The sequence below is a fragment of the Copadichromis virginalis genome, linkage group LG8 (assembly GCF_057382275.1).
Source record: "Copadichromis virginalis isolate Kocher_CV1m ecotype Utaka linkage group LG8, C_Virginalis_male_GT1.1, whole genome shotgun sequence".
Classification (NCBI taxonomy): Eukaryota; Metazoa; Chordata; class Actinopteri; order Cichliformes; family Cichlidae; genus Copadichromis; species Copadichromis virginalis.
Window position 1 is genome coordinate 15897225 of NC_140625.1, and position 22414 is coordinate 15919638.

Here is a 22414-nt window from a genome sequence, read left to right on the forward strand (position 1 = left end):
AAAATTATCCACACAAACCGCCGCGCTATGCATTCTGGGATATGTTGGGCCACGAAGTCTACACCGCCACATCCTTAAAATTCAGGGAAATGAAGGACGCATTTGAGGGCCGCATTTCGAGCAGCCTTCGAATTGGGACAGCCTTCGTCGCGTCGCTGTGACGTAATCGGCCTTAAAATGGGGCCTTTAAGGCTGCAGACCCTGAATTGGGATACAGCCATTAGCTCTGTTAGCAGCCCAGTCCATAGTTCAATTTCCTGTGTTACTGTTAGCTCACCCCTTAGCCCACTGTGCAGCTCAGCCATCTCCCCAGTGTTCAGCTTAGTCATTTGTTCCACCACCTGCCTTCCGTTCAGCCATTGGTCTCTGTCCCTACTGGTCATGCCACGTCAGCTGGGGGGCCCGAGGAGCCCGTCCAGCCTCATGCCACGTCAGCTGGGGGGCCCGAGGAGCCCGTCCAGCCACCACCTGGGGCTGCCACGCCGTGGCCTGCAGCACCTACGCCGTCGCCTGGTTCAGCTTCAGCTTCGCCGTCGCCTGGTCCAGCTTCAGCGTCGCCTGGTCCAGCTTCAGCTTCTGCACCAGCCTCAGCTTCTGTATCAGCCTCGCCTGGTCCTGCAGCTGCCACGCCGCCGCCCAAGCCACATTCTGCACCTCGGAATCGCCGGCCACTTTCCGGGCCACCAGCTGGACGTTATCGCCGTCGAGGTCGGCCCCCAGAACTGTTTCCCCATTGCCGCCTGCACGGTCGGCCCCAGAACTGTTTCCCCATTGCTGCCCGCATGGTCGGCCCCCTGAGTTATTGGTGAACTGTACGCCAGTGATTTTTTTGTTTTTTTTGTTCCGTTGAATTTATCCCCCGTGTCCCCGTGAGTTTGCGCTTGGGTCCAATCCCTGCCTGCCACACAGCGGAAACATGACATCTATAGCATTGTTTTGTAAAATGATGGTCCTTTTGCCAATACATAAATTATGCAAGAATATGCTGATGTTATCTTCTTATTAAAAGTGAGATAATAAGTCAAATAAGAATGAAAAAAGGAAGCATAGTTGCGTTTACATGCTGCACAGGATAGACACTGATGATTAGTTAAAAATTCACATCACAAAGCTGACAACACATATTTTATTGTTGATCAGATTAGAGAGTAAAATTCTTCACCAAAGAAAAAGTCACCCTGAAAAGACACTTCCAACCATAATCCATCACAGGACTTTCACAGACTAAATTTAATCTCATCTAATTCATTTGAGAATGCAGACTTTGTGTCTCCTTTGTCCTCGGGTGTCTAAAGTTTAAGGCATTGATTGACAGTTGTATTTTTCTGCTCGGATGATTTAATTTCAGCAGTTTTCTGCTTCTGAAGGTAGTGGAAGGACACAGCTAGGAGCCTCTATATTAGATAATAGTAAATGAGCAAGCAAAGGAGTAATTTCAAACACAGCAAGCTATCTTTTGTTGACTCAATCAAATGTGGTAGTATGGACATTGCTACACACACTGGGCCTTAAATTTTTCATATAGAGTAAATGTACAACTACAAATATGATTTTCTTATTCTGCTGTGAGTGCACTTGCATCATTCCCTGGACCATCTTCTGTACTGTCGTTCATCATCTGTTTGTATTTGCTCTTGAAAAACCCAGCCTAGAAGTGCAAGGAAAAAACATTAAAAGGCAGATATTGTGTATTGCAGTTGCAAACAAAATGAATGAAAATAACTATATGAGTGACTATAAAAACCTTTAACCTTTGTTTAACTGGTCATGATCTCTAAAAATATTAAAGCTATGTAATGAATTGAAAAAGTGTAAGAAGAGTCTTTCACCTTATACAGGCCAGCAGTGAGTAAAGCCAGAATAGCCAACCCTCCCAAGCATCCTCCAATGATCGCTTTAGTGAAATCTGGCTTAGGGTAAACTTCAACCTCTGCTACAATCTGAGAGATGACGAGACACAATGTGGATGACATTTAAGCTCTTGTACATCTCAAACAAGAGAAAGTAATGCTAAGTCACCTTGCGAACAGGAGGATTGTTGTAAGACCCTGTTGAAAAGTAGATGTATTGTTCTTTGTCATACTCCACAGTGGCTGTACTGGTCAAGAGGAATTTAGCAGATTGAAGTCCAATCTATGGAAAAAAAAAAAATAGACTAGGATGAGGCTGAATTAAAAATATTGTTCAATTTAAGGGAGAAATTGTTATCATATTCAAGTACATAAGACCACCTATAATCCAAATATGTATAAATCATTTATAAAAAAAACTACCCTTTAATTACCTGCTCTATCCATCCTGAACTGAGGTTGGCAGAGATTTCGTATGTCCTACTCTGCAGTCTTCCCATGAAGGTGTTGCACTTGAACACTCTGCACATGGCTACAGAGCAGTCCTGCAGGTGATTTAAAAAAAAATTGAATGAAACAAATCTGTGATTCAGTACAAGGTTATGTTTTGAATCTGCACCATGGTTCAGTTTTAACAGGTAGCAAAAGTGCAGAGGCATACTTACCACCACTTTATTCTTTTGTATCTTTGGAACAGAATCTGTGACATTTGGTGCTTCATCATTTCCTCTCTGACAGTCTGCAATCTGAAATACACTTACATTAATTTCAGGGTGATTGATCCTAATTTTAGCAAATTCACCCATCACACAGCTAATTGTGACCCATTTTTGTATCTTTTCTATTACCTGTAGGCTGCTCAAATTCACCCAAATCTCTTTTTCATCAAGCTTCACTGGAACCTTGATCACCACAGTGAAATTAAGCGCTCTGATATAATTTGTTACCTAAAACATGGGGAGAAAAGACAAAGGCAGTCAAGCATTATAATGGTTAGGTCTAATTCACACAATAATATTTATTATATTTTATTATATTTTACCGTGACTGATTGTCGAACCGGTTTCTGCAAATTATTTATCCCAAAAGTAAAATTGCTGTAGCTGAGGGTGCTAGAAAGATTTAAACATTTAAACATTATATAAATAATGTGTAAGACAAAAGAATGTTGGCTTGCAAATAATTTCCTTTGTTACAAATACAAACACACGTACTTTTCAAATGTCATGGAAATGCTGTATTTCACAGCAATCTCTTTCATTTCGTAGCTTTCACTCGTAGTAGTGTTCTCTTGATTTCCACTGAAAGAGAGAAGTGAAATGGTTGTACTGTATCTGTGGGGTTATTAAACAAGGAGTACCTAAATGACCAAATGAACAGTACCTGGTGGCATTTGCAGTGACAAAGATCTTTCTCGCAAGTCGACTGTTGGTGTCAATCCCATAGGAGACAATGAAGAAAGCCTTAATTGAAATAAAGGAGAGAAATCTTGATTCCCTCACATCTTTTTACTAAACTGTGCAGAAGTGAGAAGAGAAAATTGCATCAAAAAAAACAAACCTCAGTTTTGCTCTTGAAAATTGGCTTGTCAATAGTACAGTCTGTCCTTCCTCGGGATAAACCATCTTCACTGTCCAAGGATTTGCACTCAATTCTTCCCTTTATTAGTAAATAAAATGACTTCTGGATGCACTGGGAGAGCAGCAGATCAGTGATGAACTGATAAAGACTTGATCCTGATGCCTTACCTGCTGAATGGTGAACTTCCTGTAGGAGAGTCCAGCTGGGTACGTGAGAATAACGCGACTGTTGTAGGAGTTTTCTCCTCTGTTCTCCACTGTGACTGTGACATTCAAAAGCTCATCAATGCCCACTTTAACCTCTGAGGATCTGACAGAGGACGAGAATAAAGGAAGAGGAAAACAGATTGCACTGTGTTGGTGAACTTTCCATAAGCTAAATATAGCACGTATTTGTGTTGAATTCTAACATACTATGTTAGAATTCAAAATATGTAGTATGTAACATATATGCTGTGCTTCAATGCTGATGCTGTTTTATTATGTTTTGTGTATTGGTCAAATCTTTGAGCCCTTTTAATGTATGACACTTATGTATGTGTTGTATGTGAAAGGCCATATTTGCTGGTTTTTCGTATCTTTTTGAAATATGAATGACTTTTGTATTTTGTTTTATTAAGAACCTGAGGGCCTGAAGTGGAGGTGTCTGGGTGCCTTTGGTGGGGGCATTTGCGCTGTGTTTTTTTATGCAACCCCGGTTTAACCTGCAGATTAGTGTGAAGGTGTGTAGAGAAGAGATATACGTGAATTGGCAATTTTTTGATACTCTTTTCATCTAGGAGCCCATTTGCCCACTGGTGAGCTGATATGCTGTTGATTAATTTTGTGCAAGTGGATTGATGCCTCTTTTGTTTCGTGTTTCTTTAATAATTGTCAAAAAAACAGCTTCTTGAGTATTTGTCTCTGTGTAAAGAATAATGGACCATGATGCTTTCTTGGTGAATTGTAAAGTTCTCGACAAAATATATAATATAATATAATATAATATAATATAATATAATATAATATAATAACCTGGTGAAGTTGAAGTCCAGTTTTAGGTCATCAACACATTTGTTGTCAGTTCCGCAGTTGATCTCAAACCCTAACTATGGAACACAGCATGATGTGAAAAGTATGTATATTACACATTATTTACATAATAAATGAAACATCAGTGAATCCAACGAATAATCTGTTTGTTCTGTCATCTAACTTTACTTTTACATTTTTGTTAATCTGAACAAATTGAATATTCTTGATACGCTTTTGGAAAACAGCAAAGTCCTTTTCACACCCAAGAATTCTTCGGTAGAAGTAGTGTTAGTCAATTTTATGGCAACAAAAAGTTAATTCAGAAAAATAAGGTCAAAACTAATGCTGTGTTCTTCAGTTCATGTCCAGCTAGTACATTTTTAAAGGTATTTACAGGATAAATTATTGTTGTTTGAGCCTGCTGAGCAAGGCTTGGTCTGAGATTTGTGTTGGAAGGAAAACCGTCAAATGTGAATTTGAGCTCATTGGAAAGTTGATTGAGAGCATCGTCTGGGCAGGCCTGCAAAAAGACAGCAGTGTTAGATTTAGGTTCCGTGTTGGAAGACTCTTAAAAGCAAAATGGAAAACAAAATCTGCTTTTCACCAAATTGAACCTTATTATTGGTTATATTAGTTTTTCTCTGATGTTGTTTTACCTCAATAAAGAAGTTTACAGTTGAACAGTTTGGTGTACTTAAGTCAACAATGACCGATCGAGACTCCTCTCGTTGTTTCCCACTGATGTAAGCTCGGTTGTTTGGAGGTTTGCGAGTGGCATCGAGTGTAAAAGTATAATTAATTCTAGCTTGAGCTGGAATAAATCAGAGTTTAAAATGTTACAAATGTACATACACTAAAAAATGAAAATGGATGGGCAGTGCCATTTTGATTTTGAAAAAGTTAGGAGAATAAAGAACCTCGATCAACTGTAGACACTCTGCTCATGGTAAAGCAGACTGTAGCTGTGTTCTGCAGTGGTTTTGAGCAGCTTACATTCTGAGTAGGGATTTGGTTTGGGCTGAATGACACCTCGACTTCAACCATTACAATAGGCCTTGATCTGGAAAAAAGGAAAAGCACATATGAACAACATTTGGTTTTTCAATTAGTACAGCAGCTTTCTGGGTAATGTAGTCATTTCCATTTCTGCTTGGAAATTATTTTTTAGAACAACAAGGCTACTGTTATAAATTACGCATTTTATTTTGAGACTTCAGTCTCAACCAACCACATTTATTCCACCTTTAGTCACCAGAGCACCTCTCATTATGCAACCCAATATGATGGCAAAATGTGTAATAGACACCAGACCACCATTTTTATTTCACGCTTCTGCAAAACATGAAGTGGACACGCATGCAGTTGCATTTCTGCATGCAAAAGTTGTATTACCAGCACAGGGAGATAACATATGTAAAGACAAATCAATAGTGAACACAAAACGTATAAAGAACATTTCAAGGTCCTTAATTGCCAAAAACGTTTAAGCTAGGTGTCTAATATGTATAAACATGTAAATGTGTTAATAATGTCTGCTAAAACGCTTTCCTGTGATAATGTTCACGTCGGATTGAAATAAAATCGCTCCCTCTGCTGTTACGGCAGCTTACTGCAACTTCGCATGCATGTCATGTTTTGCCATTTTCCTGGGTTCCATCATGTCGCAATGAAAAAATTTTTTATCTCATGATCAGAAAGGCTTTTGACATGATAAACTTTAAGTCATATAACGTGACTTCTGGGAGAAAAAAATATATGCCTGTTTTATCCTGCATATGTATTCCATTAAACGTTAAAAATTACTTTTCATGAATCACTTTATCATTGATGATGATTTATGATTCATTATTATATTATATAAAACCAATGCACAGGTCTTCAAATTGACCTAATCGTTTGACAGTTGGCGCATTCATTTGACATTGACAAAGTTGGTAGACATACCACAGACAATAATAACACATGACTGGAGTATCTATCTGGACTGTGACTTACCTCAGTAAGACGACCGTGCCCTTTGAACCCACCGCTAAGTCAGGTAGTTTATCACCACTCTGATCAAAAGACGACTGACTGATTGTCACTCCAAAGAACTTCAGTCCTGACTGGACCTCAGAGCCAGTAAGTCTCTGTGTACGTGAAATATTTTAATTAATCAAACTTTATTGTATAGATATGGGCCTTAAATGATAACTGTGTTAATATACAGTGGGGCAAAAAAGTATTTAGTCAGCCACCGATTGTGCAAGTTCCCCCACCTAAAATGATGACAGAGGTCAGTAATTTGCACCAGAGGTACACTTCAACTGTGAGAGACAGAATGTGAAAAAAAAAATCCATGAATCCACATGGTAGGATTTGTAAAGAATTTATTCGTAAATCAGGGTGGAAAATAAGTATTTGGTCAATAACAAAAATACAACTCAATACTTTGTAACATAACCTTTGTTGGCAATAACAGAGGTCAAACGTTTACTATAGGTCTTTACCAGGTTTGCACACACAGTAGCTGGTATTTTGGCCCATTCCTCCATGCAGATCTTCTCGAGAGCAGTGATGTTTTGGGGCTGTCGCCGAGCAACACGGACTTTCAACTCCCGCCACAGATTTTCTATGGGGTTGAGGTCTGGAGACTGGCTAGGCCATTCCAGGACTTTCAAATGCTTCTTACGGAGCCACTCCTTTGTTGCCCGGGCGGTGTGTTTTGGATCATTGTCATGTTGGAAGACCCAGCCTCGTTTCATCTTCAAAGTTCTCACTGATGGAAGGAGGTTTTGGCTCAAAATCTCACGATACATGGCCCCATTCATTCTGTCCTTAACACGGATCAGTCGTCCTGTCCCCTTGGCAGAAAAACAGCCCCATAGCATGATGTTTCCACCCCCATGCTTCACAGTAGGTATGGTGTTCTTGGGATGCAACTCTGTATTCTTCTTCCTCCAAACACGACGAGTTGAGTTTATACCAAAAAGTTCTACTTTGGTTTCATCTGACCACATGACATTCTCCCAATCCTCTGCTGTATCATCCATGTGCTCTCTGGCAAACTTCAGACGGGCCTGGACATGCACTGGCTTCAGCAGCGGAACACGTCTGGCACTGCGGGATTTGATTCCCTGCCGTTGTAGTGTGTTACTGATGGTGACCTTTGTTACTTTGGTCCCAGCTCTCTGCAGGTCATTCACCAGGTCCCCCCGTGTGGTTCTGGGATCTTTGCTCACCGTTCTCATGATCATTTTGACCCCACGGGATGAGATCTTGCGTGGAGCCCCAGATCGAGGGAGATTATCAGTGGTCTTGTATGTCTTCCATTTTCTGATGATTGCTCCCACAGTTGATTTTTTCACACCAAGCTGCTTGCCTATTGTAGATTCACTCTTCCCAGTCTGGTGCAGGTCTACAATACTTTTCCTGGTGTCCTTCGAAAGCTCTTTGGTCTTGGCCATGGCGGAGTTTGGAGTCTGACTGTTTGAGGCTGTGGACAGGTGTCTTTTATACAGATGATGAGTTCAAACAGGTGCCATTCATACAGGTAACGAGTGGGGGACAGAAAAGCGTCTTACAGAAGACGTTACAGGTCTGTGAGAGCCAGAGCTTTTCCTTGTTTGAGGTGACCAAATACTTATTTTCCACCCTGATTTACGAATAAATTCTTTACAAATCCTACCATGTGAATTCATGGATTTTTTTTTCACATTCTGTCTCTCACAGTTGAAGTGTACCTCTGGTGCAAATTACTGACTTCTGTCATCATTTTAAGTGGGGGAACTTGCACAATCGGTGGCTGACTAAATACTTTTCTGCCCCACTGTATCCTCGTGAGTTCTTTGATGCTGTGCACCTGCGAGTAAGTAGGACTGATTCGTCCTCCTTCACTGTGGAATATGTAGATGCTGCCTTCACCATTATTCTCCAAAGGTGCTCCAACTGCCAAATCCCTGAATCCATCTGAGTTTAGATCAGGCAGCACAGCAAGAGAAGAGCCGAACCTTCCTTTGACAGCTAAATGTCCTCTTAGTACTAATGGATCATCAAAATTACACTCCACAAACTAAAATGAGGAGAGTGAATATTTTATGGTTATTAAGAAAGTTGAAAAATAAACTGATTCATTTAATTGCAGTACATAAAATTGTGATTTACCAAACCAGTTAGTCTGCAAACATAAACTCTTCCCTCTCTATCAGGCTCCATGTACATTGGGGCTGATATGAAGATCAGATCAGTGATGTCATCATTATTTATGTCCATGGCACACACCTCTGCCCCGAAATATGCACCAGTCTGATACTGTGTAAGGAACAAATTCGTAATGAAAGGATTCATGTTTAGGGGGAAAAAACAACAGCTTTTATTTAAGAAAATAAATCATATATAGTTTACAATTCCATTCAGATCTGTCTTGCTGTAAATTCATACCTGTGATGAAAAGGGCTCGATCTTTTGGTTTTCAAAGCTTTGTCTGTTAACAGCGACCACAACTCCTCTGTGTTTGTATCTTGGAGCACCAACAATTGTTAGTGAGCCACTTCGGGTTTTAGCAGTTGCCATGGAGTAACCTAGAGGTTAGGTATTCAAAAAGGGGAAGATTCCTTATTCCTTCTTTTAAAATGTGTTCATTTTGCAAACACATTAGTGTGTTTGGGTGAAAGAATTACAGCAGAGCTGTGTAATACATGATTACATGTGTATGAGTTAGATTGTTAAAGCTGTAATATTCTTACCAAGATAGCTGTCAGGCTCCAAAGACACATCCTCATATGTTTTCAGCTTCTGGCCTCCTGTTGTGAATTGCACGTAGCCTCCCTTCCACTGGTTTGCACCAACAATAGACATCTGAATTCCCTACAGTGCAGACAGGAAATACATTTTATATACAATTTATTTTTCATTTCAAACCTGGAGTATGTTTAACTAGATAACTGTCTGCTTGCTTTTGGGTTATTATAAATGTGTGAATCTCTCTTTCTATGACTAGACTGTCTGGTGAGTTTCAGGTGGTTTTAATTACCTCGGGCACATAAACTGCACTGAATCCCTCTTGAGACATTTCCATTTTCAGTGACTCTCCACTGCTTTGAGATCCTGTAACAGAAAAATAAATGAGAAGGTAAAAGACACACTACAACAAATTTCACTTTAAAAGAAGTTTTTTTGTTTTTATTATTATTCTAAGTTAAGTAGTAGCTCCAAATTATTTTTTTCTCTTGATTACAAAAGCGAGATTGAAATGAGATTGATTGTTAAAAACTAAATGAAAAGTAATACCATGTATGTCATTTTAATTGTAAAAAAGCTATTACAATACATTTATCTTTGTACCTTCAATGGAGAAGATTTTGTCCTGCAGACTCTGTCTTATTAATTCAAGTGCGTTGAAGTTCTGCACTTGAAACACGTATTTGACTGAGGGAGAAGATGCAATGGTGTCCAGTTCTTGTTTTGCTGCACTGTTAGTAAATGCACTCCCCACCTGGTGTTATAAAATATATGTTTGAGTTGTTATACTATGCAGCAGGATTTGCTCAGTACAGATTATGGTCCATAACTTTACGGACTTTCACCCAGTTTATAGACAGTTATTGTGCACTCACTGAATATGACCCACATTCATGATAACAGTTACGTAATTCTGCAAAATATTTTTTCACATAAATTTGATTATGAACAGTTTATGTTCCCATCAAAAATTCTGCCTTTTCATTAATTTAAGAAATTCTATTTTAAGTTTATGTGGTCAGTGAAATGGGCTTTGATTTCACTACGTTAGTCTTAGCCTTCAGGTGTTTTTTGCATCCCATTGTCACAGATATAAATAAACAAACAACTACCAGTGTAGGCCTTCTTTACAAACATTTATGAAAGAATGGGTTGTTCTAAAGAGCTCACTGAATTTGAGTGTGGTACTGTCAATTTGTGAAATTTCTTGCCTCCTGTGTACTCCATCATCTACTGTTATAGTTGTGTATATAGTGTTATATTTTGTGAGTTTTGTCTGATAGTTGACTGAAACACATCGTGAGTAATAAAAATAATAATAATAATAATAATAATGGAAGTACTTACCCCAATAGCAAATCGAATAATGTTTTTACTCTCTGCCAGCTGTGCTGCACCTCCCAGATCATAACGATCTTGGGATTGTCCATCAGTAATTACTATCAAGACCTTCTTCACATTTGGTCTAGAACCTGGTGTGAAAACATAGTTCCTGCCAAGTGAAAAAAAAAATCTATTTTTAACACAAAACAACTTTTCAAAGTGCATCTTATGGTCATGACTAAATTGCATGTGTTATTATTGTCTCGATATGCATCATTTTCTGTATTATCTTTTAGTATTGCAGATATTTTTGCACTTTGCAAATCCAGCTAATGCAAGTATTTGAATTTAGCCTTGGTTATGCTCATCTCATCAAATCTGTGGGAAATAATTCTTCAAAACCCAAGTCTGTCTTTTTACAGGCTTTCATCAAACACACAGTACTTAGTGTGGTGAGATGCACCAGAAGAAAATAATCTGGACAGTAAGTCTAGGCAATAAGTTCACTGTAGTGCTTTAGTAATATTATTGCATCACTGACACAACATGTCTGATGGCCTTAGCTGTGTAAGTCCATGCCCTCAGCTGACTAATTCCATCTATGTCATTCCATGGTCCAGATGAGGTAAATTTCTTAAAATAAAAATGAATTTGAGGGTCCGTGGAGAACTGGGAAACAGAAAACTGCAAAAAAAGAAAAGAAAAAGAAATTGTCATGCTTTATGAAAATAAATAGAAATAAAGATAAAACAATTTTATGTGCCATGATTTAAATTACAGAGGGACTGCAGGGCCTTACCTGTGCATCATTTGAGAGAAATGACTGAATTAGCGTTTTCACAAATGTCTTCATTGTTTGAAAGTCTGTAGTAGATATGCTCCCTGAACCATCCAACAGAAAAGCAATGTCTACTTGCGGCGGGCATGCTATCAAAGAGATTAATTTCAAAATGAATTTAATTTCAAAGGGTTAAAGTTAACAGTACCACACAGTACCACATGCTGAAATAAACTTCTCGTTAATGGCCCTTTGAGTTCATTTACATAGTAAATACTAAATGTAATCTGATTTGACAGACAAAACATTAAGAATAAAAGATTAAATTAGTTTGATCTAAAACTAATTTTAGAGGTTCATGTAAAAAGAATCTACCTCTGGCCACAATCAGCACACTAAAAAAGAGACTGTGTCCTAACTAGGATAGGGGTTTGTGTCAGTGTGTGGGATTTTAGCCTAAGGTTAAAACTTACTTACCAATAGAAGTAAATTGACAACTTAAAACAATTTTATTGTTTTTTTGTTTTTTTTTTAAGGTGACAACTTCCTATTGGTTATTTTGTGGTATGGCAGTTTTGGATGCATCTATCCATCCAAGCTTAGATCTTGAGGTTTGGTCTCATCTGTAATCTTAGACCACCAAATCATACAAGTCATACACAAAACCTGGCATCAATCCCTTTTTTTTATTTACTCCACTTCTGTTTTGACTAAACCTTATTTTTTGCTGACATGTATAAACAGAAGTCTCAATATAGTTTGATCTGAGATTTAGAGATTGTACAAGCACCAAAATAAGTCATTAGAACTCTACGTTCAAGTATAAAATCCAAAAGCTCTTTTTTTAATTAGTGAGGCCCCAGGACTCTAAGCATTATGGGTATATCATCACAAATTTTATTTACTGTTACCTTGAAGAGAAGAAGGTATGGGTAGTCCAAATATATTAGAACGGTCCATCTGGAAGCACACACCGTTGTACATGGTGATACTTTTGCAGTCCTTTGGGATGGTTGGACCACACACCTGAGAGGAGACAGTGTCAATTTTCCATTAATACAGTAGGCTGATTACTTCCCTGTCCTTCATACAATGATTACTTTGATATAACATCAAACATACCTGAAATTAATCTGAAATTTTCTTTTTTTTACAACTTTAACATATTTAAAGAAGCCACACTAAATTCTACCATGAAACATTTCCAAGCTAGAAGTCCTTAAAGTATTGGGGTTGGTTCAAAATTTAAGCAATTTATAATTCTTACATGTTTTTAAATAACCTTTTTCAACATTTTTCAGTCTTCCAAACTTCTTGTTTATGTATGTGATATATCTGCATTAACATTTCAGGACTGAAAAAATACATTTAGTTTTTCACAGAGCTTGAATATGTTAAACAAGTGAACTAAAATAAGCAGACCCAGTCCTATACACCTGTCCTATGTCTTAAGTGTTTCTAAGTGTTTTTCAGTAAACAAGGTAAAATTTTGAATGGCTTCATTAAATATGCTAAACATATTGTACCCAAAACATCAGCTGATTTTATGGGGTGTTGGTGGAAGGCACACTAAGGCTATGTTCACACTGCAGGCGAAAGCGCATTGACCCTATGCGACCCATATCCGATCATGGTATGACAGTGTGAACGGCACAAATCCAATATTTTCAAATCCGATCTGGGTCACTTTCATATGTGGTACTGAATCTGATAAATATCCAATGTTTTAGAAAGCGACTCTTGTTTGAACGGTCAAGTCGCATTAAATCCATCTTTTACGTCACTGACACAAGACAGACGCCAATTATCAGCTCCGGAGAAGACATCGCAAACGCTTCCTGGCCATCCAGCAGTGAAACCTGTGTCAGTGTTGGGAAGACAACGTTGGAGAAACGTGAACATGTTATTTATAACTGTATAATCTGCAGATTCTGACAGAAATCTGCAACTATCCTTTGAAGCAAACAGCAATAAGGATAATTATTAGGTTATTTACATATTTACATTTACATTATGTAAATAACAAAATAACTTAAAGCAAAAATTGGGAAACGTAAAGTCCGAAGTCTTTATATTAACCCTCTCGAGGCAGGCGTTGCCGATTTACAACAGTTAAAAACTAACAACCTGATTACCCCACATACATATTTTATGAGTTTTTTTACTCAGAAGTACCACTGCAGGACTTGGTTGTGCATTAGCAACAAAAAACTTAATTTGAGCCTGAGAGGGTTAAGGGCCATCAGTCAAACAATATCGTTTGCTCTGGGTCTAAACAGAGCACGTTGTGTGTGACGTTTTCTTTTGCGCATGTGCGCCGCTTTGAGGGTTCACACTAGAGCGCGTTTGCTGTCGCATTTTATTTGTAGTGTGAACAAGCAGACAAAAAAATCGGAATTGAGCATTAAGACCTGCAGTGTGAACGTAGCCTAAGTTGTCATGGAATGGCCTTCATGCATTTTCTAATTATAACTGTCATGGTCCAGAGTCTGTGGACTCCATGTTTATGTTTAAGTTTATTATTATTATTCTGTGGTTTTGTTTATTTTGGGTTGTTTTTTATGATTATCCCTAGTGTTTTGTGTCCTTTGTGCTCTCCTGTTCCATGTTTCACGTTCCTATGTTCTGTCTCCCCAGTCTGTGTTAAGTTTGCATGTGTAGAGTTCAGTCAGTGTGTTTCCTGTTTTATTTTGAAGGTCTGTGTCTCTTGTCAGTGTTTCTAGTTTCGCTTCCCCTTGTCTCGTTATGTCCAATTAATCCCAGCCGTGTCTCCCATTCCCTGATTGCCCTGTGTGTATTTAAACCCTGTGTTTTCTTGTGTGCGCGTTGCTGGCTCATCTGTGTATTTCCCTGAGTCTCCCTACACCTCTGTTTCTGGTTTGTTTCAGTTAGTTTTCCCAGTTTAGGTTTTGCTTAGCTTCCATGCTCACCTTCGCTGTATCTATTTGTATCACCCTGTATCACTCTTGGGTCCTAATTCTCCACCTCCACATGTCTGCCACAGTGGACGTGACAATAACAAGAGATTTTGACAATGTACTGGTAATGTCTGCAGTTCACCAACTCACCACAGTGTTTTGTGTTGTGGGATCACTTTTCATTGTCAGACCAAGCGACATGTTGACTGCAAAATCTGGTGCTGTATTAAAAACAAGCAATATTTTTTTAAATACTCATAAAAGGCAATTGAAAGGAAGAAAATAAGACTTAAATCAATGACTCCAAAGCAGCATGACTGAAATACTTCCCATTGGAACTTCTCTCAACTGCAAACCAGGATGTAAACCAGGCCGCTTTAATATCATATAATTTAGTTTCACTTAAAGAATTATCTTAACATTAACATTCCTAATGCCATTGACTTTTTCTTTGCTTATTTTAGCAAGATATTTCTAGTTTTAAAGGCTCAGTGTTACAAACTAAGATATTTACTTTGAAAAATCTAATTATAATTTGATTTACACATGTTTCTGTGCAGCTCACGATAAAACACATGCCGTTAGAGTTCCATCACATCTTGTCAATACATTCAATAATGAATGATTACTTACCTTCAAACGGGATATTTTGGCAGTTTCGGGGAGAGGCGGTGCAGCTATAAATTTTCCCCCTTCGATTTTGTGAATATTGTTCTACTGGGGCACTGACGAGCACACTAAAGAAATAAATCCAGTCAATGAAGTAAGTCCAGACAGAGAATTGTAGGTAAATAACAATAATCTCTATGAACAGTTCCAGTCTGGTTTTTGTCCTTGCAATAGCAGAGAAACAGCCGTTATAAAAATAATCAACGATCTGCTTATGGCAGCTGACTCCTGTTTACTCTTCATTCCTGGCTCAAAAATCCATCAATAAGCTTCAACGTGTCCAGAACTCTGCTGCCCGTATTAACACTAGGATTCCCTCTATTCACCACATCACCCCTGTCCTGAAGCAGCTTCATTGGCTTCTGGTCAAACATCGCATCAATTTTAAAATACTTCTGTATACATTCAAGACTATTCATCTTCTCTCCCCTCCAAATCTCTCTGATTTGGTTCAGATCACCATTCCATCTCGGTGCCTCAGATCCTCTTCTCTCTCTCTCTCTGTTCCTTCCCAGTGTCTGCCTTACCACTACATATTTCAAATACAATGAGGGTTTCTACAGACAAAAACATGGCTGTGCCATGGGCTCCCCGGTGTCACCCACTGTAGCCAACCTTTACATGGAGGAATTGGAAAGAAAGGCTCTTGGATCTTTTAAAAAGGAGATTACCCAGCCACTGGTACAGATATGTAGACGACACCTGGGTCAAAATCAAAACACAAGTAGTGGAATCCTTCACTGCTCACATCAACGCTGTGGATAAATAGATCAAGTTCACCAGGGAAGACACAAAGGACAACTGTTTGCATTTCCTGGACTGTGCCGTGCACATTGAAGAGAATGGAAACCTCAACATCGAAGTTTACCAGAAGCCCACACACACGGACCAGTACCTCCTCTTTGACTCCCACCACCCTCTAGAACACAACCTTGGAGTATTTAGGACCCTACACCACCGGGCAGAACATGTTCCCTCTAAGCCTGAAGGGAAAAAGAAGGAACGCACACATGTAAAGGAAGCTCTTAAAACATGCGGTTATCCTGTTTGGGCTTTCATCAAGTCAGCAAAGATGCACAGAAAAGAAGATCAGACACCAGCGAGGGAGAATAAGAAAGACAGACGCAACAACATTGTCATTCCCTATATACCCGGTGTATCAGAAAAACTCAGGAGAGTTTTCTCCAAGCACGACATCGCAATTTACTTCAGACCCAGCAACACACAGAAACTGGTTCATCCCCAAGACAAAACTCCTAAACACAAACTCAACAATGTAGTGTATTCTGTACAGTGTAATGAGGAATGCTCAGACCTCTACATTGGAGAGAACACACAGCCACTTCATAAACGCATGGCACAACATAGGAGAGCCACCTCCACGGGACAAAACTCAGCAGCCCATCTGCATTTAAAGGACAAAGGTCACTCTTTTGAGGATGCCATTTTACACATTTTGGACAGAGAATGCCCACTCACATCCTGGGCCATCTGACCTCAGGAAATCACATGATAGGGTGGGGCTAGGTTTCACAATGAGCTCACCTGAAATCTTGGCTGATTGTGACCTACACCCATTTTCACACCTTGGTTCATGTGATTAGGTAGAGGATCATTAGGTGGTCCATTGTCCCTCTCGGGGGATACTCCCACAGGGCTTAAAATTCAGGACTCTCCACCATTTGACCCAAGACCGGCAGAAGCTTCTCGGATGAGAGGTGAAACGTCTTCAAGCAACTTAAAGAAGTCTAGACGCTTTTCTTTCCAAGCTCCTTAGACTACGATGACCTGGATGACTGAGAACCTTCACTGACATATTCCCACTCTCTTGTCACTATGGAGGGCAGGCCCTTCAGTTGCTATGCTCCTTAACTTTGGAATTCCCTACTTCCTGATATGAGAAATATCATCTCATTTTCTCTTTTTAAGTCTAGACTCAAAACTCACCTGTTCAAAATAGCTTATTCCACATAACCTTTCCACCCTGCTAACTTTTAATCTGTTCGTTCTATTATGTTTCTCATTATTGTGTATATTCCCTGCTTTTACTACTTTGCTCTTCACAGTGTCCTTGAGTGTTCTGAAAGGCACTTTTGAAATAAAATGTATTATTATTATTATTAAATACACTGTATGTTTTCTGTTAAGAAGTATTGTTTAATTATTACTGTAAGGCATAACAGAGAGGCCAGTTCAAAAAATGCGAAATCTGTAAAATAATCTTAACCACGTAGGTGCAGACCCACATCCAACATAAAAATGCATGTCCTGACTTACTCTGATTGTCTTTGAATCACCTGGTAGCCAAAACCAGCAGCAGAGTTACTCAGGGTCTTCCAAGCCACGGGATCAATATTGAAACAAAGTGCAGCATTTAACACTGAGAAATGTTTTTTTTTTAAAAAGCAGAAGAAAAAAAGAAAAAGAAAGAATGACATCAATAATCTTACTTAAGGTCATCTAATAATGTAATTATAGCCTTTCTCAATGTAATCACATTTAGGAAATTATACGCAGTCTGTTTTATTTTCATACTATGTCTAGACTACCACTATAGCAGAGATGTCAAAGTCACTTCACACTAGGACCACATACAGCTCATAGTACAACTACACACTCCCTGAGATAGCTAAATATAAGAATAAAGAGTGCAATTTAAAGAGTATGTCTCAGTTTGTATATATGATAAAGAAATTTTGCTGGAGTTAATGAAGAACATCTTGTCAGCATGACCCTTTGGGCTTAAATTTTAGATAATCAATGTGTAAAACAACAAAGTTATATTAGATCATTGCAGACTGTCCTGTAATTATACAAGAGAACCTTTTATTAATTCACATAAATAATCCTTTCTTTGTTTTCTTTCACTGGACCCATTGTAATAAAAAAAATAGAGATTTAGAGAAGATACTGAAAAAACAGGAACTTTTCTGTCATTTCATTGTTCATCTATTACTTATTTACTTTGGTGTGGTACAATTCTCTATCTTTATCAGGAGGAAATGCTGTAAAACCTATGAAAATATATTTTAAAGTCTTATTAAATTTATGCCCTTTTTCACTTGATCCAAAGCCATCCAGTGGGTCTTATTGGAGTCTTTGCCAGGCATATTTTAGCCCTCTGGCCTTATGTTTGACACCCCTGCGCTACAGTGAATTTGTCATTACCACTACAGTGCTCTAAAGCCAGATATTTTACAAAGCTAAAAAACATATTGAAGATTAAAATTTAAACCAGATTCTATCTTTTCTTCTTATATCTTCCTCCATTTAAAAAATACAGACATTTAAAGCTTTAAAGGATGAAAATCAATGCTTAACTCTACAATTAGTTTCAGGATATTCCACAGTATAAAAATAGACAACCTTTTTGTATGCATGTGCTTACTTACAGTGCTAAAAAATAACAGAATGGAGAATGCTGCTTGCGTGCACATTCTCCAGTCCTCCCTAACAGTCAGACTCATCAATACCTACCACACCCACATGCAAGTAAAGGAAATGAAGTCTCTGAGGGAAGTAAGTTTGATGTCACAAATGTACATCCCCAAAGAAGAAAATCTAAATCAGTAGCGTGCACTTTAGATAATAAAAACAGTATAGAGGCACGGAAATTGTATTGTTATATGGTCCAAGTTCCAAGTCCAAGTTCAACTTGGACTTGGAACTTGTTATATGGTTGCCATAAAGTGAAACTCTGATATTGTTGCAATACTACATAGCCCTTGTTCTATATAAGGCTAGGCCTGAATTTTTGTGCCAATTATTTTTATGAAACAACTTACATTTATCACATTTCCTTTTTTGGGTCATGCTATGAACAATCAATATATTTTTCTGTTCAATAATGAAATCTTAATTTGATAGTTTTGCAAAAACCAAATGTATTTAGACATAGATATTTTATAATACTGACACCCTCTCAAGTTCCTCTTATCACCACTGTCTCTTTAGATTACTGTAATCTTTTGTAATTAAAGATTTTCAGTACATGGAGAGAATAAGTTGGAAGGAAGAATATGGTGTGTCGTGGTCGTAAAAAGTTTACAGTTTTGTGTCGCCCTGCATAAAACAAGGAGGAATATATAATGACTGCATAAACTACTAAATCATTTGGGTTCATAAATCCAGTTCTACAGGTTTTGTGGGGTTAATAATTAAGAATGTATTACTTCGTGAAATTTTCACACTGCATTTCTACGACAGACAACATCAAAACATTTTAGTTATAAATTTATTTTTAGAGTCAGAAGTTGACTGAACTCATGACACATTTCAGCAGGTAGTTTAATTCACAGAGGATAAAGTGCAAATAAGGAAAGGGCCATCACAAAAATATGTCAAGGTCATATGGTTTCACTTTATATTTTACCGTCAATTTATTTGTGGGTTTTTAATACTAAAAGAAATATTTTATAAATAGAAAAATGTGGCTGTGTATACTTACAGTCATTTTTCCACAGGTTGTACTCATTCATAATTAAAGAACTAAAGACAAAATCAGAAGGCACAAACTTGTCTTACCAGATGAAAATAGTGTAACACAAATTATCCAATCCATTGTGTTGCTTCCACGAAAAAACCCCAGTCTGTTTGTTTTTTTAATTTGACTGATACAGTAGGTGAGGAATTACTTCTGCTCTGTGTCACAGGAGTGGTTTAATCCAAAATACAACAGTCATAGGATGACTGATGAAAGGTAAGGCAGGTAACGTTTTCATGGGAGGAGCTACAGTATTGACAGCACTGTCTGTTTTATAAGACACGCTGCTGTGGTGGTGTTTAATTTTGATCCATTTGTTCAAGTATTTTTTTCTAAGCGAAAAAATGTAAATCAATATAAACTGTTAATGATTAAATAAACTGAATCGCGTTTAGAAGATAAAATGCCTGTGTTCATGAGAAGCTTAGTATCACACTGGAGGGGAAACTGTGGGACAGCAGGTTGAATGAAACACATGCTTTTTGTGAAAGGAGGGAAAATGTTAGGATTGAAAATGTTTGATTTCTTTTTGATTTCTTTTACTACAATACGTGATTATAATCATTTTCATACACACATTGCAAATGTGCTCATGAGATTTGGCACTCAGTCTTCTGACGGTCATAAGCTTCGTTCGGCGTGACTGTCCGGACTGATATATTGTAGGAAATGACTTAAATTGCAGAGGGGTAACTGCAAACACGCTTACACACAGATAATAATTAGACTAATTTTCCAGGTCAGAGGGTCCCGGATATGATATTCTAAACCAATTTTGAATCACTAGAAGAACAGTGGATAATAACATTAGATTATCTAGGCTAGGCAGAGAAGTGTTTGGTTTTTCCGTCTTTTACAGAGCTAGGAGCAGACACCAGATGAGGTCACGAAGATATCCTTCGCAGCAGACACCAAGACTGCCAAGACAGCAATTGGGGTCAAGGGTCATGCCGTTTGGGCTCCTGCTAGTCACCTCGAGAGGATCCCAGAACCACAGCAATAACCACGAAGTGGTTGGCGGAAATCCAGAGGCAGACCAAGGAGGGTCTGACCAAGAAAGGGGGACACTGCTGTGACCCCAAAAGAAACATGGATCCCGGCCAAGGGGCAAAATAAATCCCCTGATCTATGCAATGAACCGAAGGGTAGTCTAACCCCTAACGTTGAAGAAAGAAGAGGAAAAGAGTGCAGAGAATCGCCCGTCCCGGAAGGTAGCTGAAAGTAATGGGAGATCTGAGAATTAGCTTTAGTAATGGTCTGTGATTTGTGATTTTTATGTTATGACAGTTGCCCAAGCACAGCAATCATCCCATATATGGTCCACCCGTTAAAGGGGGACAGAGGGCCAAAGAGGGAAAAGAAGCATAGAGAACTGACACCTAGTGGGTAAAAATGGGGTGTGTGTAATGTCTGGAGAGATGTGCTGCACTTTCATTCCCAACAACACAACCCCAGATGGTTCTGTAACTAGAGCCCAGGGAAGACTCAGAACATCATTTAAGAAAATTAATAAATGCATGAATATTTGGAATTGATAATCCATTGGATGACGTCTGTCCTTGGGCAATGGAAGGGGTGTATTAGTACCATTAGGGTTTCCTTATTCGTTTTTACAGCTAGTTGGGTAATTTGTGGTGGTGTGCCTTCTATCTGAGGATTATTGGTAAGGTTGGTTAACAGAGCTGTTGGAGATCTGAAAACAACATGATGATGCTTGATGACTTTAGTAGTGTTGATCTGATCTGATCAGATCAAAGGAGGAACTGTTGGGATTAAATAATTTGCAGTGCCTCAATAATGCTATGCTTTTTTTATTAGTAAGTGTTATAAAGTTATATAGTGGAGTATTAACTGGACACAGCCCTGAAAAATAATGGCATGAGACCATGTGTCCTTGGGGAGTAGAAAGCTGCAGACTCTCGCTCATACTTGCCTGGGAAAATGTAGATAAGAGAGCACCATTTCTAGTGGAAAGTTACTGAGACACAGTTGTTTAGACTAGAATGAGAGAGCTTCTGTAATAAAACTGTCAGGGGCACATCACCATTTTGAGATCCGCGGCAACGTGTAATGCAGGACGCATCTCCCTTCTAGAAGTAATAAAGTATTAAATGGTCTACTGAGCAGTGTTTTGTCTTCCATCGGATGCCTCTGAGGAATCAAAAGAACTCAGTGAAGTGTTGATATTTACAAAGCTCTTGTAAAAAGATTGGTTATTGCATTATTTTATACAATCATATGAAATAACTGGATTCACAAATAAAATAGAAAAATAAAACTTTAATTTCTGTTCGCAGACTTGAAGCCACATATTTTGCTGAGACATTGGCTTTACTCAGTTACTGACTTTTGTTTTCAGATGGATCTACTTTAAATTAAAAAATGGGGATTGCTGTTTCACGTTATCTTCTAGTTTAAGATCTAAACCAGGGCTGCCCAATCCCAGTCCTCAAGAGCTACTATCCTGCAGCTTTTAGATGCATCCCTACTCCAACACAGCTGAATCAAATGGTTTGATTACCTCTTCAGCATGCCATCATGTTTTGGCAAAGGCCTGATAACAAGCCATTCATTTGATTCGGGTGTGTGGGAACAAGGATGCATCTAAAAGCTGCAGGATGGTAGCTCTCGAGGACCGGGATTGGGCACCCCTGGTCTAAACTAACTCCATCTAAAAATAATTCATTTATGCGCCTTGCCTTAGAGTATTTGTTGCTGCATTTAGTTAATTCTAGTTGGGGGTTGTTTGGTAGTCTTTGTCTCTTGTTCATTGTATTTACTTTCACTTCCCTTGTCTAATTTTGTAGTATTAGTTACAGCTGAATTCCCCAAATATTTCCTCTTTCATCACTTCTAGTATTTATCTTGGTTTCCCCTTGTCTCATTCACTTGCTTTACTCCTGGTTTGTTTGTTTTTTTTGCTTTGTCTCCATTTGGGATTCAAAAGCAATAAAACCTTGCCTTTTATTTGCTGCCATTTCCTCCAACACTTTAGCTCAGAGGGTATAAGCACTGTCAGCAGATGTGGAGAGACAGCTGGATTTGGACATGAACAGGTGCTCCTTGTATTCAGTTGAGTG

The 22414-nt window shown here is 38.5% G+C and overlaps 1 protein-coding gene and 1 pseudogene across 1 annotated transcript; one reads left to right on the forward strand and one right to left on the reverse strand.

Moving 5' to 3' along the window:
- Positions 1 to 1108: 1108 nt before the first annotated feature.
- On the reverse strand, positions 1109 to 19506 carry LOC146703051 (integrin alpha-M-like). Its single transcript, XM_085466150.1, has 30 exons — positions 19376 to 19506; positions 17129 to 17231; positions 14816 to 14919; positions 14333 to 14403; positions 12176 to 12290; positions 11286 to 11413; positions 11028 to 11170; positions 10511 to 10655; positions 9767 to 9917; positions 9456 to 9529; positions 9169 to 9289; positions 8864 to 9003; positions 8588 to 8734; positions 8286 to 8495; positions 6440 to 6573; positions 5362 to 5504; positions 5101 to 5255; positions 4839 to 4964; positions 4445 to 4518; positions 3599 to 3740; positions 3411 to 3509; positions 3234 to 3313; positions 3065 to 3151; positions 2893 to 2962; positions 2699 to 2797; positions 2516 to 2596; positions 2285 to 2395; positions 2020 to 2133; positions 1830 to 1940; positions 1109 to 1648 (listed from the first exon to the last, which is right to left on the reverse strand). Exons 1-30 carry the CDS (start codon positions 19410 to 19412, stop codon positions 1556 to 1558), a joined length of 3408 nt encoding a protein of 1135 aa, XP_085322276.1. The 5' UTR covers positions 19413 to 19506; the 3' UTR covers positions 1109 to 1555.
- LOC146703052 (uncharacterized) lies at positions 15434 to 16455 on the forward strand (annotated as a pseudogene).
- Positions 19507 to 22414: the final 2908 nt, after the last annotated feature.